The sequence below is a fragment of the Cucurbita pepo genome, chromosome 20 (genome assembly GCF_057944985.1).
Source record: "Cucurbita pepo subsp. pepo isolate OVF chromosome 20, ASM5794498v1, whole genome shotgun sequence".
Classification (NCBI taxonomy): Eukaryota; Viridiplantae; Streptophyta; class Magnoliopsida; order Cucurbitales; family Cucurbitaceae; genus Cucurbita; species Cucurbita pepo.
Window position 1 is genome coordinate 2,667,659 of NC_141817.1, and position 18,028 is coordinate 2,685,686.

An 18,028-nucleotide genomic window follows, 5' to 3' on the forward strand; every position below is an offset into this window, starting at 1 on the left:
CAACGGCGTATATGATCCTATTAACGACACGTAGTTAAAAAAAAAAAAAAAAAAAAAATGTGTTTAAGAGTATTAGAGTGATGGAAAGAGAGGAGCATAGGGAGATGGGGAAGTGAGAGTGTCTGCAATTTGATTCTGTTGGCTGTGTAAAAGTGTTGCATCCGACAAGGAGATTTAATGAGAAGGGATTTGGCATTCGGTTTTAGGACACATACTGTCCTGTTTCTTACAATTACTACATGTCATTCTCAATGAAAGGTCAATTTTCCCATCTCCCCTTTTTTTTATATAAAAAAAAAAAAAAAAAAAAAAAAAAAAAAAAAAAAAACTCCTCCTATTCAGAATCAGGCGTTGAGAATACTAACAGTACAAAAAGCTTGGAAAGCACCAAATAATGTGGGGTTGCCCTTCGCCTTTCTACTCATAGACATTCATATCTAAGGGGCATCATCCTCATACCCATTCATTCATCAGCTTTAGTACCAAACCAACCCAATTCAGTGTCTCCCACAGACAACCTGAGTTTGTCTTCTCCTTTGCATTGCATTTCATTCAAAGATGCAAGAAAATAAAAATATAAAGCTGCACCAAAAACTGTCCAAATTATTATTGCACATATTCCTTTTGTGGGTTCGATCCAACTATTCTCGTTCTTTCCAAAAAATTCGTTTTCTGTTCAACTTGAACGAAGGAACTGGTGTCTTATCTGTTGAGTTATGTTCCTGCGTTGATACCCATATCCCAAATCACGAACAAGTTACCTCTTGATTCCTCATGAACACGTTAAAAAACAAAGCAACGTATCTTGAATTCAATCTTTCCAAGTTCTCATTAATAACGTAAAAGAGAAAGTTATGGAACATGAAGGTAATCAATAGAACTTTTGACAAATATTTGACAATAATTGATTGTTTATAAAGAAATGGAAATGGAAATGGGAGAGAAAAGTATGAGATGAAAGAGATATGGTGAAAGAAACAGTGAAGATTCTTCACATTCTTTTCCATAATTCATAAGCAACATATGGCCCCATTCCTCACGTGCATCCCACATTATTAATTACATCATTAACTTATATCACCAACCCTTGCCCTATTTAACATCCTAACATTTTCAAACTCTCAAACTATACCCTTAAATTTTAGACTAAGGTTAATTTATAGATATAGGGATCTTTTATCTCTTAAAAGAATAAGCAAGGGAGACAAAATTCAACTTCAAAATGAAGCGGTAGGTTCGAATTCTGTCATTTTCATTTACTTTTTATGAATAATTTTGTAAAGAGGCAGCTTTAAGAACAGGATAGTTTATTGGATTAACAATTAGAACATAAAGCTGTCTTGTATTTGACGACTTCACTAAAACCTAATTCTCACTGCTAAACATGGGATTGTGTTTTTTTACCTTTTTGTTTGGTTTTAAACATAAAAAACCAATATCATCATTCATTACCTAATCATCATAACCTAACCCTAAAACCTCCTAATATTCTCTCCCTCTTTCTTTCAATCATAACCTAACACTAATTATTTTAAGTTATTACCAAGGTTTAAATTTGTTTTTAAAACACTATGATCGATCGATGACTATCGTTGATGATCGATGTGGCGGTGGTGGTGGCGTGAGGTTGGCGGTCACCGACGATGGGTGGTGGTGATCGGTTGTTACGACGATGGTTGCTGGCTGCTAATGGTGGGTAATAGTTGATGATGGACATGGGTGGTTGACTGTGGGTGATAGTCGCCAGTGGCACCACAGTGAAAGCGTAGATGGGTAATGTGAGAATATTTTGGTCATGTTCGTATATTATAAAAAAGAATATTATGTTTTTGATAATAAATCATAATTTTACTCGATATAAAATTTTTAATTATGTGTGGTTGAATCCGGTTGAAAGCAATTGAAAATGATTCTTAAATAAAAATAAAAAATAAAATAAAAAATGAAGAAGATTTTGTTTTAAAAAAAAGAAAATTTAGAGAGATAATGAGAGATTCTCGTGTAATAATTAATAATTAATAGCGTGTACGCATAGCATAAACTTGGGCCATCACAAAATATTCTTCCAAGGTGTGTTGTTATACTCATACTAACTTTCCTAATTATAATCAATTTGCTCTTTTTGTCGCCTTCCAATAAGATTTTAAATTAGATAAAGGCTCAAAATTAATCAAAATATTGGAATTAATTTTAATTGGTCAACACAAACATATTTAAATAAATAAGGGTGTACATGGGTTGGATTGGGAAAATCTTTTACACCCATCCAAATTTTTGGATTGGTTGGGTTGATAACTCGAGCAACCTGAACACAACCCAACCCAACCCAAACCCCCCTCCCCCCCTTTTTTTTCGTTAGATTAGGTCAGATTTTCGAGTTTTTATTTAATTATTTTTAAAAGTTACTTATCTACTAGACATGTTATATTGATAACTAAAATCTCATTAAACTCAAATATCTTAGCAACAGTTACAATTACCAAATTTCCTTAATCTTGACTATATATGTAACCCATAACCCACAAATTGATGTAAATTTTCAGTTTCCAAAAATTCAACCTAAGCCTAATTGAAAAAAAAATTAATCCAACTTAACTTATATAGTTTGAATCGATCGAATTCTTGAGATATATGAACATTCAGACATATATATTATTGACCTAAATGTTACTAACTCATTTGGTTTAATACATCCATGGGGAGGGCCAGTTACTTTAATTATGGATTATATATCATCTCTCATTCTAGTTGATTAAAAAATGAAATGATATATTTATTTATTGGATAGAGTGAAGGGAAAAACTTGATGCCAACCAATTAAAGGTAATAGATTTGACAAATTAATATTAAAAAAAATGATTGTAAATTTAGGTAATGATGATGCATACATGTAAAGTAGTATGGGATCCCCTTATAATGGGTTTGAATTCTCTCAACAACTAAAACTAAAAGAGAGACAAAAAGAAAGGCCGCTTACCACCCTAGATTCTCTAGCCCACATCCCACCAATTAATGCTTAATCATCATACAACATCTTAATCTATAACCGTTTAAACATGATCGTAAATCAATTCAACCATAAATGAGTAGGAGATTCGAATCATCTTCACTTCTTTTATTAGAATATATGTCTAGAATGAATGGAAGTAAGCTCAAATCGATAATTATTACCTTAATTAACCGTAAGTAAATGAGGTCAGAAAAATAGCCCATGAATTAATTTATTAACAGTATATAAAAAGTATTAAACTAATAAATATTTTTTTTTTCTTTTATATTCACCAATAAAATGTCCACTCTAGTCAAGGTGTTCCCATATATACTTATTATTACTAAATTAATATATACAATTTATATATAAATTTAAATTTATATTCATTAGAATAATTAATTAATTTTTTAAAAATGTAATAATTTTATTAGAAAAAGAAAAAGGAAAAGGAGAAGGTTTTTGAGTGCCCTGAAAATTGAGACATTGCAGACAAATTTAGGTGTCAGAAATAAACTTTTTGTGGAAAACAAAAGGCAAAGGAAATGTTACAGATTGACGCAGTAAGGCCACAGTTTTATCCAAATTATCAAAACTTCCCAACCTTAATTTTCCTACGCTTCACATTATTGCCCCTCAACTTTTGCTAATTCAAAACCCACCCCAGCTCTGCCGCACCGGGGCCTTACCGGGGATGGGATAGCAAAATGGATTATTATTATTATTATTGTTTTATATTTTTTTTTTTAATTTTTCTCAATCATTAATTTGAGGAAAATGACATCCATATCCACTAAGTACCCAATTTATTATTCACACTTTCGAATCTTTAATAGAGACATAGATGTCGGATCTCACTCTAAATTTGGTTCAACTTTATTGCCTAGCTATCTAATTTCAGGTTTAATGTATAATTTACGTTATTTAAAAAAAAAAATTGAGAGTAAGAAAATGGTGTATCTTAATAATGTTCATTAACATCTAGTTGCGTAAATAAGAATTAATGTTTCCATCATTAAACCAGACAAGGAGATGGAAAGAGAAAAATGTATAATAACAAACACTAGATACTCATAATCACAACCATTATATTTATGATATTAAATCTAGTGGTAGACCATATGATCCGAATAATCAAAAGTGGTGAATATTATTCTTTTACTCATCGTGAAACTATAGGTTAAAATCCGTATATTTCTTTGGGTCAACCGTATATTAAGAAAAAAAAATTATCCGTATATGATACTTACTAAAGAAGAAAGATTTTAAGTAGGGATTATCATGAAGTTAATGTCAATGAACGGTATAATTCCCCTTTTGATTTGCAGCAAAAAGAAAATTAAAATAAAAAATAAAAACTTGTAAAATAAGATTAATTACATACACCAAATCTAACAGCTAGCCACCACCGACAGGTTTCCACTTACTTAAGAATTATTAACAAAAAAAAAAAAAAAAAACATTTGATAATTAAAATGATAATAACAATTATAAATAAATCTTGTACGTATAGATATCTATATACAATCATAAAAATACATAATTATATTGGAATTTTGAGAATTAAAAATAATAATAAATTATAATTTTGTGGTAGCAAGCAAGTTGATGGAAATAAATAAATGGGGAAGTGGGGAAAATAATAGAAAAGAATATAAAAATAAATTGGGCATGAAAAAAAAAAAAGAAAAAAAGAAACAAAAAGCACCTTCATAGGCCCCATGTAATGTCCTCTCTCGAGATGTGATTTTCATCTTTCTTCTCCACTGCAATAAAACCCTTTTTTTTTTTTTTTTTTTTTTTTCTTTTTTAACCCTCAAATTTTGCATATATTATTTTTTTCTTTTTTAGCCAAATTTGCTTAAGAATTTGTAGCCTTCTCCTATTTCTCTTTCTCTCTCTCCCCTCTAATTTCTTGATCTCAAATTGATGATGTCAACAGAAGGCAGAAAAGATTCGACGGAAGCCGGGTCATCGTCGAGGACGGCGGCGGGGAGCTCTACAGCGGCGGATCAGCAGCAGCAGCAGCAGCAAACGTCGGCGGCACTAAGCCGGTACGAGTCGCAGAAAAAGCGGGACTGGAACACGTTCGGACAGTATCTGAAGAATCAAACGCCGCCGGTTGCGCTGTCACAGTGCAACTGCAACCACGTGGTGGAATTCATGAGGTACCTGGACCAGTTCGGAAAAACTAAGGTTCACTTACACGGGTGTGTTTTCTTCGGACAGCCTGACCCACCTGCCCCTTGCACTTGCCCACTCCGGCAAGCATGGGGCAGCCTAGATGCCCTGATCGGACGGCTGAGAGCGGCGTACGAGGAGCACGGAGGATCGCCGGAGACAAACCCTTTTGGAAATGGAGCAATTCGAGTGTATTTGAGGGAAGTGAAGGAGTGTCAAGCGAAAGCAAGAGGGATTCCGTACAAGAAAAAGAAGAGAAAAAGAAGCCAATTGAAGGGCAAGGAGGAGGACAACCAACCCAAGCTTCTTCCTTGATTCAAATCAAATCAAATCAAAATCAAAATCAAAATCAAATCACTTCTCATTTCCTGGTAATTTCCCTTTCAAATTTCAATTTCAATTTTAATTTCAATTTTAATTTCAATTTCTGGAATCTGGGTCCTTTTAATTCTGGTTGGATTTATTTAATTATTAAAATACCCCAATAATTAACCCCCTCAAACACTTCATTTTCAAACCAATAATTGATTCCCATCCTCCCTCAATTAATTTAAATTCCAGAAATACTCACAAAACTTGTTCCTCTAATTTGTAAACCAAAAACCCTAGAACCCACTTCCAAACAAAACCCTAATTTTAATATGGATCAATGAGCTATAACTTATAACAACATCAATTTTCTCGAACACACAAACAACTATGGACTCTACTCTCTCTCTCTCTCTCTCTCTCTCTCTCTCTCTCTCTCTCTCTCAAATCAAACAAAGCACTGTTTTTTATTTATTTATTATTATTGATTTAATTAAATAGTTCATTTAAATTCTCAACTTTTACATGTTTTTGGGGCTTTTTTGTGATTCTGTGCGATTTTGTGCTCCCCATACATGGATGGATGGATGGATGGAATGGAATGGAATGATGATTATACATTGATATGAATTTTCCTGTCTTCTTCTTCTTCTTCTTCTTCTTTCACTTACTTCAAAACTCTGCATTTTGTTCTAAATTTTCCAAACAAAACCCACATTGATTTATGTACGGAATCAATGGAACATCATATATAGGAACTTTGTTCCTTAAACACTGTTCTTTTTTTTTTTGGTCTGAATGTTTGATGGTCATATGAAATTGCTGTGGATAATTTTGTCGTATAAATTATTAGTTATTAGCTTTTTTTTTTTCTTTTTTTCTTTTTTTTTTTTTAATGTATCCATATCAAAGTTCTTCTCTTTTTTGTGGCAAATATAGATTTGGGTTCACTTTTTTAAATTTGTTAAGATATGCTAATTTTCTGGTTTACATTGTAAAATCCTCCTTAACCATTAACATTAGATTCTTGAATATGGAGTAAGTTGATTTAAATGGAATTAATTAGTGTGCTGTTGATCAAATTAAACAAACAATTAACATAATATGTATAACTTTTTTTGTGTCAAGTGTTGTTGCCTCATTGCCATTGCATTACACAAACTTTCATTATTAACATTAATTGCTGGAAGGTTTGTAATAATTATTGTCTTAATCTATATTTTCTAAAAATGAAACCCTTCAAACACTACGAAACTTTCCTTCTTGTTTGTTTGTTTTTTTTTTTTTTACTTCAACTATTTGAATCTCTTACTCATTTTTTATGTCAGTTTAGTTATGTTCGTATCGACAAAATTATAAAATTATTGTTTTTTAGGCATGATACGTCGACTTAAAGTTTGACTTTTTTTTTTCTTGAGTTTGGAAGAATTTGAATATCATATCTATTAGTTGATAATATGTATAAATGCTTAGGGTAGACGAAGTTACATTTAAAGAAGTTATATCTTACTTGTGTTTGGTGCTGTTTTTTTAAATTTGAAATAGAAATTTTATTTTTTTCTTTGTAGAATTATCTAAAAATTTCTTGGATTCAAAGGGTAGAATGAATGTTAATTCTAATTTTTTTAGTTTACTATCTTAAAATATACCACAAATTCTTATAATTTGATAACTAACATTATTTTAATGAAATAGTTTCTTTACTCTAAAATAAATTATATTTGTTAAAGCATCATTGTTAGAATATATTAAAAAAGATTTTATTTATCCTTTCATTCCTTATAATATTTTATAGGTTGGATGTCATATTAATTAATATTCAAAACGAGAGTGTTAGAAATAGATTAAACTACTAAATTTACCCTAAAAAATCAATTAGGTGTTGTTTCATAATCTCTTAGTTTAATACTTTCTGTGTAATTATTTTTATTTTCCTTAAATTCTCAATCAAATTTTTTTAAAAAAAATGTTATTTATTGCATATTTCCTGATAAAAACCTAATTAAAAAATATTTCATTATTTTCTTAATTTCAGGACAAGAAAAGCAATGGATGAAGAGTGTATAAATGTGGAACGAGGTGAAGCATTTTCTATATGATAAAATACTTATATTATATTATATTATATATATATATATGTTGTAGAGATAATTATATAAAGAAAGAGAGAATTTGAATAAAAAAAAATTAGTATATAGTTTGTAGCCAAGCCTAGCTAGCAAGCAATGTGTTTTGTCCCATTCTAGTTAATTAAAAAAGAAAAAAGAACCCAAAGTTTAGGTTCACTTTTAAATTATTCCATATTAGAGGGTGACAATCAACTGTTTTGCCCTTCACATTTAAGATTAAAAATGTCATTTCTATATATATATATATATAATTAATTTGTGACATCATACTTAGTGCTTTGGTTGCTTTCTTTAATGTTGAGGTATTTTGTATTTACACCATTTTAATTACTCTTTGTACTATAATATTAGGATTAAATACTTTCTAATAATAAAGTATATTTTTGTTGTATTTTATTTTATAAATAATGTCCCATTTCAACTTAGAAAGTTATTAAAGATAGCAAATCTTTGTATTAGGAATGAATCGAAGGTTCATGTAGATGACTAATAAAAAATGTATAAAACATCATATTTATTTAAGTGAAGTACACTCTAGACTTATGGTAGGAAATAACATTACATTTCATGTCAATTCTATTTGATAAATATAAGATTCTGTTGATGTTGAGAGAGAAACAACTCCCGATATTGTGAGGTCTCTCGATCTTTCTAATTTAGATTCATGCCCATATGTCTTTTTGTGTTCATCATTTTGGGTCATATCTTAATTTTTGTATTGAATATTCATATGAATCTAATCTATAATGTAGAGACACAATTGAAATCTTTTAAATTTAAGAGCACTTATCGTGTAAAGTTTAGAATGATCATAATGCATGTTAACAATCAAGTGTTAATATACGAGGTTTTAATTATACCCTAAACTTTGAAAGTTGTCTGAAAAATATTTTGCAAGATTTAAGGTTTTAGAGGTGAGAATTGTAATATTGGGGCAACTCAAATGGTGTTGGCCCTTTATAGACGGCACATTAATAATGTATCATCATTTTCCCTTTGGATATCGTATCTTCAATAAAATGACATGTTCGATGATAACTCCAATCATAAAGATGAATTTGAACCCATCTCCCTATCACAATCAAGGTTTTATCGAACAAATCAACGCTGTCAAGCCTACGAATACGTAAAAATATCGATAAAAATGTTAACATGTCAACAAAAACGCTCACGCTCGATAGCATCTTCTGCAGACATTTTATCTCGCTGTTCTCTGCCGCAGTTGTCTTTCTGCATTCCTTTTTTTCCTTCGATCTACGCATTCATCACTGAATAAATGCAATGGTCTGGAAAACATCTACACTGAAGAATATAATGAACAAAGACCACACTTTTTGTATTCCCAGGTAACATAAGGCATGGAAATACGTGTAAAAGAAACACCCACCTTGTAATAATAGATAGATTATCACATTTCTCAATTTGTTCAGTGAAACAAGAGCACTTACCATTACACCACATGAGAAGATGAGGGAAAGCTGTATACAACATTCATATCAGATTAGCTTTCCCAACAACATCTTTAAAAACGAGGCATAGGATATTTTAAGAAGCTCAATGTATCCACCACGCTAATTCTCAAACTAGAAGATAAAAGGTTGTCACAAACTAGCTTCACATCTAAAAGTCGATTACAGCAGTTTGTCTAACTTCCCCCACAAGGAGAGGGGAAGGGGGTTGGCCTTAGCTAGCTTCACAAAATAATTTTCCATATTGTGAAGTTAAAATTAGAAGTTTTTATCATCTCCTGAGAATACCAGCTTCCGTGTGTATGTACCTTAACGAAGTTTCTCTGTTATTCCCTCTCACACGGCTACCTCCTCTAGATGTCTGCATCAGAAAAAGAAATGTTTTTTAGTTTCATAAACCACAAGAAGTAAAATGAACGACGTTTGTGCGTAGCAAAGCACAGGAATCAGTTATTTCAAACTCGAACGAATGCAACAAGTAAACAATCAAGGCAATATTGTAACTTGAAATGTACAAGTAAATGTCATGCATGTTTTATCCCATAATTCTGGTCACCTTGTCCCTTTGACAGTTGATTATGAATATGCATGTCTTGACATTATCAAATAACTGTCCCCAGTAATATAAGGGTAGCTACCGCAAACTTGACAGTAGAAGAGGTTTTCAAGAAACAGGGTTCCTATATACCTGCGATTCTCGCAGATAACAATCTTATATCATTTTATGAACCTGAATCCCATAAGTAAAACCCAAGAAGACCAAAGAACAGATTAAGAGTGGACGCATGACATGTTACATCAGAAATGAAGAAGAGAGCTGGTTTTATAATCTTCAGAGGAAACTGACATTGATCCAATAGTATAATTTTGAGGAAGGAATCATCCTTTTAAGTACCTAAACCCAAGTTTAAAAAATGAGTCAAAGACAAACAAAATAGCCATAGGAGATAATCCAGTAATCTAATACCACTTTGCTCATATAAAATAAAGCAGAACTTGGCTCCACTTCGCCCAGTTTCTGATGCTTAGGATCAGTCCTATATTATCTATTTGAAACACAGAAAAAAGACATGATGTGTATATTAAACCGTTAATAAGTGTCAGCACTCTTGAACTGGGCTGCAACCATCCACCCGGAGAAGTTTTTTCAGGCAATGGCTCTCCCCCTTTCAAATTGGATCCCTCCCCCACAACATACTCTGGCACAGAGGTATCTAGAAATGTATAATTCTAATTTACAAGAAGATTTTTTTTTCTTATCAGTAACAATAGGGGGTTCAAACGGAATTGGATTTCATTATTTCTATTTCCAGTCATGTACAGATCTTCTTCTGGTGGTTGTTTCTTCATGCTATTAAACTATACCACAATTATACTCGTCTTACCTCACTTCTTCTCCCTTTCTTATGCTCTGATTCTTTCTGCAATTCAAATTTTCAACATTCAAATATGATAAATATACCAAAACATGATCACCTCAAACCTGAATAACTGCACTACTTTTTTCTTTGTAGTATTATGCAGAAAAGCCTTGCAAGTCAGGACCTATTCTCTCCAAGAAAAGTTCAGAGTGATCACTAATTGCATGTAAATGTGACCATAGTGAACAATTAGGCGTCCACTCAGACAAAGCTAGAAAAAAAATTAGTGCCCAAGTGATCTTTATGCAGTACTGAATTGTTCAAGCACACTTCTAAATGTTCAAAATCTCTAAAGCCCTCACATAAAGAGTTGGTCATGTAGCAATGCAATATAAGCAAGGCCATACTACTTCATCACAACCCATATCCAGATATAAGCTCTATATTATAATTACATGGCACCAGCACCAGTAAAATTAAAGAATCATCTCGTGGGTCCATGGAAGGAAAAGAAAATAAAAAAGTTTACAAACATTTCTGAAAGAAGATTGAAATGTGACCATGCCAGGTTAAATTAGTAGTTTATTTTAAAGTTGTAGAATTTCTTGGGAAACCATTCTATTCCAGAGATATCAAAAACCAAGATATTCTAGACAACAATCAGATCAACTAAATCTACCACGACAGTCAGCACAGAATACGCTGAAAGAAATGGTGAATCTGTAACAGAGCAAACTTCCGCTTCGTGCTAAAAGGAAAAACGATTTCAATGGGAAAACAGAGCAGAAAGTTCCCTTAGCCTTACCACTGGGATTTGATTTCTTCCCTCGCTTAATCCTCTCAAGCTGAACCTGGGTCTCCATAAACATATGCATCCGCTGTACCTCCAAATCCTTGGCAAATTGCATCCTCTGCTTCTCCAATTCCACCATCAGCCGCACCTTCTCGGCTTCCACTCTTTCATACACCTCCCCGAACCTTTTAATTGCTCTTGCCAACCTACTCATGCCCTCCCCTTCCGCCTCCTCGTCGTCGCTTACTCGCTCCTCCTCCTCCTCTTCGTCGTCCTCCTCTTCCTCCGTCAATGCAGCCGCCGCAGCAGCAGCCGCTATAGCCGAGTAATTTCTCCGAAAATACCCGTCGTCCATCGCTGCGGCAGTCCGCTTCTGAGACACGGCGACGACGGCAGGAGTAGCAGCAACGGCAGGGGGTGGCGTCTTCCGAAAGGGCAAAGGAAGAGCCATAGGAGGAGAGGAGGGTTTCTTCATGGAGACAGTAGGGCCAATAAGTTCATCAAGACGAGCGTAAAAGGGCCAAGAGGAGACAAAACTGCCATGGGAGGCAGCAACCCGAGCCCTCTCGGTCTTGTACTTCTTCTTAACGGTGTCGATCCGGTTCTTACACTGAACATCGGTGCGATGGGTCTTCTTGGTAAGGCCATGGAGGGAGTTGACAGAATCGGCAACGTCCTGCCAGTCCTTCTGGCGGAGATTTCCACGATTGAGGTCGAGAAAACGACGACCCCAAGCGTCGATGAGAGTAGAGGTAGCATCCTCGCTCCAACAGTCTTCGCGAATGGGAACCTGGCGGGAGTTAGCAGAGGAAGGGGTGAGAGAATCGGTGAGATCCCCCATCAGAACTCAGAAGAGAGACAAGGGAGAGAAGAAGGAGAAGGAGAAGGAGAAGGAGAAGGGGAAGAAGATGACGAAGGGAATGGGTAAAAGAGGTATAAAAGAGGGAGCGTCGGCGATGATATCGCCGGGGATGAAATGGGAAGCGGATAGGGATAGGGAACCGAAAAGGAAGCGGGCCGGGACCGGGAGGGGGGTTGGGTCATGGTTTGGTTAGTGTGTCGGAAAGGCTCGGATTCGGCTTCGGCTTCGGCTTCGGCCCAAAAGAAAGCGGACGGTGAGGAGGGAAGGTGGGGTCGCTGACAAGCGGGAAGACTGCGGCCTGGCCAGCGGGCACGGGAGAAGGAATTTCCGAAACGGAGAGGGTTCACGTGGGACTGCCTTTGGCCGGGCATTCATTGACTACGATGCACGTGGAATCTCACGCGGCAAGCGCGTGGCCGGCCGTCGACGCCTTTTTTTTTTTTCTTTTTCCCCATTATCGTTTTTTCCCCCTTCCACCTGCCTGTACTTTTATTTTTTATTTTTTCTTTTCTTTTCGGTCGTCGTTTCTCGTCCGGTGGATGCCCCCGCCCCAACTAACTCTCTCGCCTGCTTTTTTTTTTTTTTTTTTTTTTTTTTTTTTTTTTTTTATTAAATGCAGGATTTGCAGCCACCGGAAAACTACCTTCTTTTCTTTTTCTTTATTTTACGGATATTTTTTTTCATTGTTAAATAATACTACTTATTTGGAAAAAAAAAATAATAATAATAATTAATTCTAAATTTTGTTATTTGTATCCACTTCCATTTCATTAAATTTCATCCTAAATTTAATTAAATTTTACCTCGCTTCATTTTCTACTTTGTTCACTACTAATTTTAACCCAAAAAATAATGTAAAATTGTTCCTAAATTCATTTTAAAATTTTGTACTAAAATAAATTTAACTATTAAATAATTTTACCAAAATTTCAACAAAAAAAAAAAAAAAAAAAAAAATCAATTTTCTTTACGTGTGTTTTTTACTTTCTTTTTTTTTTTTTTTTTTTCTCGATTAGTTATTTGTGTAATTACAAATAAATAATGGAACTTGATATGGGATTGGGCCAGGACCCTGGGCTCCTAGAAGGCCAATACTGGTCCACGGCCCTAAACAGATAAAAATTCTCTGCACAAAATATTAGTTACAAAATTCGTTTAATCATTACATAATATTAATTTTGGGGTAATTATAGATTAAATAAGTATCTTTAAATCAGAATTTAAACAAGAAAAAAGTTACTGTTTTTTCTTGTACTCAAAATATTTAAAACTACCAAACTTTAAGATTTAGACCAACTTTTCTAAAAGCACAATATATTAAGGATTCACAAGATCAACAAATCAAAGACTAATCCGAGAATATCAACAAAAGTGTGTAGATAAAAAGATTCAACCTTTAAACACAAACATTGGAGCCTCCAAGTCAAGTGCACAAAGAAAAGAATATAAAAACCATACATACAATATTAAAAATAATAATAATAATAATAATGGAAATTCAAATTTATTTTCACCTAACTAAATTTCTCCCACTTTAATTTAAACACCTGACAAATCTATTTAAAAAAACCATAGTCTAATTAACATAATTAAATTATGGAGTGTTATAGTTAATCTATAATGGCATAATCATCAAATAATTATGATGACAACCTTTTTTTGTGTTTGATGTGGGGCTCAAAAGAGTGTGACTATATATCATTTCCTCTTATTGTCTTAAAAAAAATCATTCACTTATTTTTAACATATCTTATCTTTTTTAATAAAATATATACAAATGTTAATATATATATAAAAAAAAAATAATAAAAAAAACTGGCATAAAGGCATATGACTTTTTTTAAATAAAGAAATGCGATTTTTATAATCCTAAAATTTGGCATAACAATTAGAATTAAATATTATGGTGGAGAGGCCCACGTTTAAAGTGATAGGATAGTTAATGGCATTTAAATGACCAAGGCTTGTGGGGTTCGATAAAAACCATAATGCTGATTAATTAAAATATTTAATTTAATTCATACGCGATGCACAAAATCAGGAAAATAAAATTATAAATATGTATAAATATATTTGAAATATAGAGCTTAGTTTAAAAGTGTAAAGCATGAGGTATTATGAAGTGTAAAATAGGAAAGAAAAAAATGATGGCATATGGCCCATAAAAATAAGCATAGAAAGTATATTATTGCAGCTGTACAATCATCATCATATCACAATCACTCCAAATTATGTTCATGCACAGAAATAATATACATTTTATATCAATTAAACTATGCTTATAATTGAATTAATTCTAGACTACTGCATTAAAAAATCCACAAATTTCCAGAAAAATAGATTAGTAAAAAATTAAATTTACCACATTCTTAATTTCAGATCCTTCTCTCTGCAATCAATCTGGTGAAATTGGAAAGGGGCTTTGGGGGGAAAGGAATGATCATGATATTGAAGAAATGGAATTTAATTATGATGATATATATTTATATATGGTTTTATGTTTAAAAAAAAAAAAAAAAAAAAAAAAGGAAAAAGACCCACAACCTGAGTAGCCGGTTATTAGACATCGCTGGGTGACTCACAAATGCTTTCTAAATGAGGTCTCCAGACGCCGACACGGCCGCGCCGCCGTTCGCGGTGGGTGGAGGCTTTCTCGGAGAGTATTTCAGAGAGGTACTGATCGGAAACGAGGAGGTTGGACATGGAAATGGAGTTGTTGTTGTCGTCGGGATCGGCGGTGGCCGATGCGGCGGCGGCGGCGGCGGCGGGGGGTGTTCGGTCGGAGTGATGATTATTTTTATTGTTGTTATTGGTAACTCTCTTCTTTCTTCGGGAGGAGGATCGGGAGCGAGGCTTGTCAGGGTTGGGAGGGAGTGGCATGAGGAAATAAATCTTACCGCGTTGGAGGTCAGCTTCCGGTGGGACGATGACGATCTTGGGGAGGGCGGAGGCGTCATCGGAGCAGGCGGCGGAGGAGGAGGAGGAGGAGGGAGAGGAGGGCTTCTTAAGGACATGTTTGGGATGGGCTTTCATGACGTCGGAGGCTTTGATTGAGCCGCTGATTTCTTCGACGTAGCCATTGGAGTGTACTATGCGGATCACATCCAAAGCTCCACATGGTAGAATGCAAGATATGCAGCATCTTATGCTATTCCTCATCTCCTTTTTTTCTTTTTTCTTTTTTCTTTTTTTTAATAAATTCAGTTTCTTTGGAGAGTCGAAGGAAAGAGAAAATCTGGGAGAGAGATTAATAAAACGGAATATGGGAGAGGAAAGGAGAGAGATCGAGAGACAAAACTTCATTTTTTTTTTCTTTTTTCATTCCTATTTATTGATTAATGTTTTATATTATGTACACATCATCCATCCTTCCACTTTATTATGTCTTAAACCTTTATATCAATACATTAATTTATATTAATCACATTAATACATGAATGAAATAAAAAAGAATCGCAAATCATCGTAACTAGGTACGTTCAACAAATTAGAATCACAATTTCGAAGTTCGAAAATTCATTTTTTTTCAGCAAGTGTTGTCTCTTCTCTCAAAATCAACATGAAACTTCACATATCAAATTATGGTAATCTTTTTGGATCGTACACAAAATCTTTAAATGTATAAACAATTAAATATAATATGATTTATCATATTCCAATATTTTCTTTTTTACCGAGATTCAAATGTTTGATCTATGGATCGAGATAATATTTATATTAGTTTAATTATGTTCATACGAGCCTTCTCTTGCTTCTTGAATATAATACTGCTAATTATAAATGTCCCTCCCACTAATTAGCCACTTGACGGAAGTAAAGAAGTCAAATCATAGCCGATTGTTTTGGTTTAAATTCATATATTCATATTCAAAGATCTAAGTCAAAAACCATCATATCAATACTCGATAAACTTTCCCAAAAGTCAATAAGTGGATAATTAAATTTGACCAAAATATCGTAAGAATATAAAGATGAGATTTTGAAATGAATTGTAAGTACAGAAGAATTGAAGCACAAAGGTAAGTGAAAAGGGTAAAATTAAATCATCCCATAAAGTTAAAATAAAAAAAAATAAATAAAAAAGGATGGAAAATTGTGCATTAATAATTGAGCATAAAGATGGGGAGTTTTGAGGGTTTGGGAGATGTGTGAAATTAGGGCCCTCTCTTTGTCTCACCAAGTTCAATAATTAATTTAGGGTTTTGGGGGCTGACAAGTGTCAACTTCTGATTGGTTGATTGAGAAAACTAAGACTTTGACACTTTGTTTTGGAAGCTTATTGAAATATATTTGTAGAGAAAGAGAGCAAATCTTGTGTGTATCATATTTCAATATCCCCGAGCATCACCATGTGAGACTTTCGCCATATTCCTTCGAAAGTCACCTCTCATTGCTCTTTTTCTCACTTTCGGTTCGTCTTTTAAATCTTATCATTGTTAAGAACCACGACCCTTTACAACAACATGTTCTTGATATTATATTAAGAACCACCATTATTTAGAATAGTATGATATTATCCACGTTGAGTATAAGCGCTCATGATTGGTATTGTTAGATACATGATGGGAATAAAATGGAAGCATGTTGATCACCTTCAAACAAATAAACTTCAAACCGATTGATTTGATGCCTTACAATTGTATCATCAAATTGACCATATAGATGCCTCCATTAGCCCCATCCTGTCTTTCACTGAGTGTCCCCTCCCACAATTTTTTTAAAAAAATAAAAAAGTAATTATTCATGAACTAAATATATAATGTACCATATTTATACACAAATAAAGTCAGGGCTCGATTGAGTAATGTCCCATCCAAATTGAGCCCCCACAACTCATTTAATAGGTTAAGATGAAGATGGAGATGTTAGGGTCCATCTAACGCCCTTCCCACATGGATTACCATTCTTATCCCTTTATTACACCTTCCCCTTTCGACTCTATTTATTTTCGATTCTTCTCTAAACTTTATCAGTATTAAAAATTAAGACGAAACTTACTTAAATTTCGCGTAGAGCTTATAAATTAAAATAAAATGGATAGAAATATAAACATGAAAATAAAAATAAATGTAGATCTGAATGATCACATGCTATCATTAATCGCTCGGAATTATTTTTTAATTTAATTTGATTTGATTATATATATGTTTAAAAATGGAAAATTGGTATGAAATATATGTGGAGAGAAATTAGATTTAATGATTTGAGTCGAAAGAAATATAGACAGCGGAAATGAGATTGTTTGGGAAAACTCCAAACGGTGGCCACCCCAAATCGACCGTATTCTAAATTTACGGAACCATGCTGGGTAATTATGTCCCCACAAATAAATAAACTTTCAACTTTATCAAAATAATAAAAAAAATAATAATAATATAAGTTTTTCATTACAAATTTGTTTAATTTTTTTTTTTTTTTTTTAAAGAATAGTGTTTTTTAATTAAGTTATTCTGTTTTTTAAAAATAAAAAACAGACGAAAAAACATTGTGCATGTTGTTTGTTGTTTTGTATTTGGTTTTGTTGAGAGGAAAAAAGTGAATGTATGTATGATGATCATTCATTATTTTTTATTCTGTTTTTTGGTACTAAAAAACATAAATCGGTTGGTGACTGTCTCTGATCGTATTCGTGAAATTTTTTTAAAAATAATTTAAAGAAAAAATAGGATGTTAAATATTATTATGTGGGGGTAAAATAGATACAAAGTTAATTAAATTAAAATTTGGTGAAAAGGAATATAAGGGGGTTTTAATTTAGTGTTGGGAGTGATGTGAGTGAAATTTGTCCAACATGGTTGGAGTCCACATAGAAGCATGACATGAGGGGGCGATGTTGGGTGGGCCTTCCCACACTTCGTTGTCACAAAGCAACCCTCTTGCCCTTCTTTGCACCTACCGCAACCAAACAAACATCAATCTACATAAATAACCTATA

The 18,028-nt window shown here is 33.3% G+C and overlaps 3 protein-coding genes across 4 annotated transcripts; 1 reads left to right on the forward strand and 2 right to left on the reverse strand.

Moving 5' to 3' along the window:
• Positions 1-4,800: 4,800 nt before the first annotated feature.
• Positions 4,801-7,875, forward strand: LOC111782816 (protein LIGHT-DEPENDENT SHORT HYPOCOTYLS 10). Its single transcript, XM_023663624.2, has 2 exons — positions 4,801-5,541; positions 7,515-7,875. Exon 1 carries the CDS (start codon positions 4,919-4,921, stop codon positions 5,483-5,485), a length of 567 nt encoding a protein of 188 aa, XP_023519392.2. The 5' UTR covers positions 4,801-4,918; the 3' UTR covers positions 5,486-5,541; positions 7,515-7,875.
• A 1,121-nt stretch (positions 7,876-8,996) lies between these two features.
• Positions 8,997-12,651, reverse strand: LOC111782814 (trihelix transcription factor ENAP1). Of its 2 annotated transcripts, XM_023663622.2 has the most exons (3): positions 11,244-12,651; positions 10,463-10,498; positions 8,997-9,438 (listed from the first exon to the last, which is right to left on the reverse strand). In XM_023663622.2, exons 1-2 carry the CDS (start codon positions 12,070-12,072, stop codon positions 10,482-10,484), a joined length of 846 nt encoding a protein of 281 aa, XP_023519390.2. In that variant the 5' UTR covers positions 12,073-12,651; the 3' UTR covers positions 8,997-9,438; positions 10,463-10,481. The 2 variants fall into 2 exon arrangements, with proteins under 2 accessions (XP_023519390.2, XP_023519391.2); XM_023663623.2 differs by lacking the exon at positions 10,463-10,498 and having other exon boundaries at positions 11,244-12,643.
• A 1,885-nt stretch (positions 12,652-14,536) lies between these two features.
• Positions 14,537-15,402, reverse strand: LOC111783307 (uncharacterized). The gene has a single exon (XM_023664229.2). It carries the CDS (start codon positions 15,394-15,396, stop codon positions 14,653-14,655), a length of 744 nt encoding a protein of 247 aa, XP_023519997.2. The 5' UTR covers positions 15,397-15,402; the 3' UTR covers positions 14,537-14,652.
• Between the last annotated feature and the right edge of the window lie 2,626 nt (positions 15,403-18,028).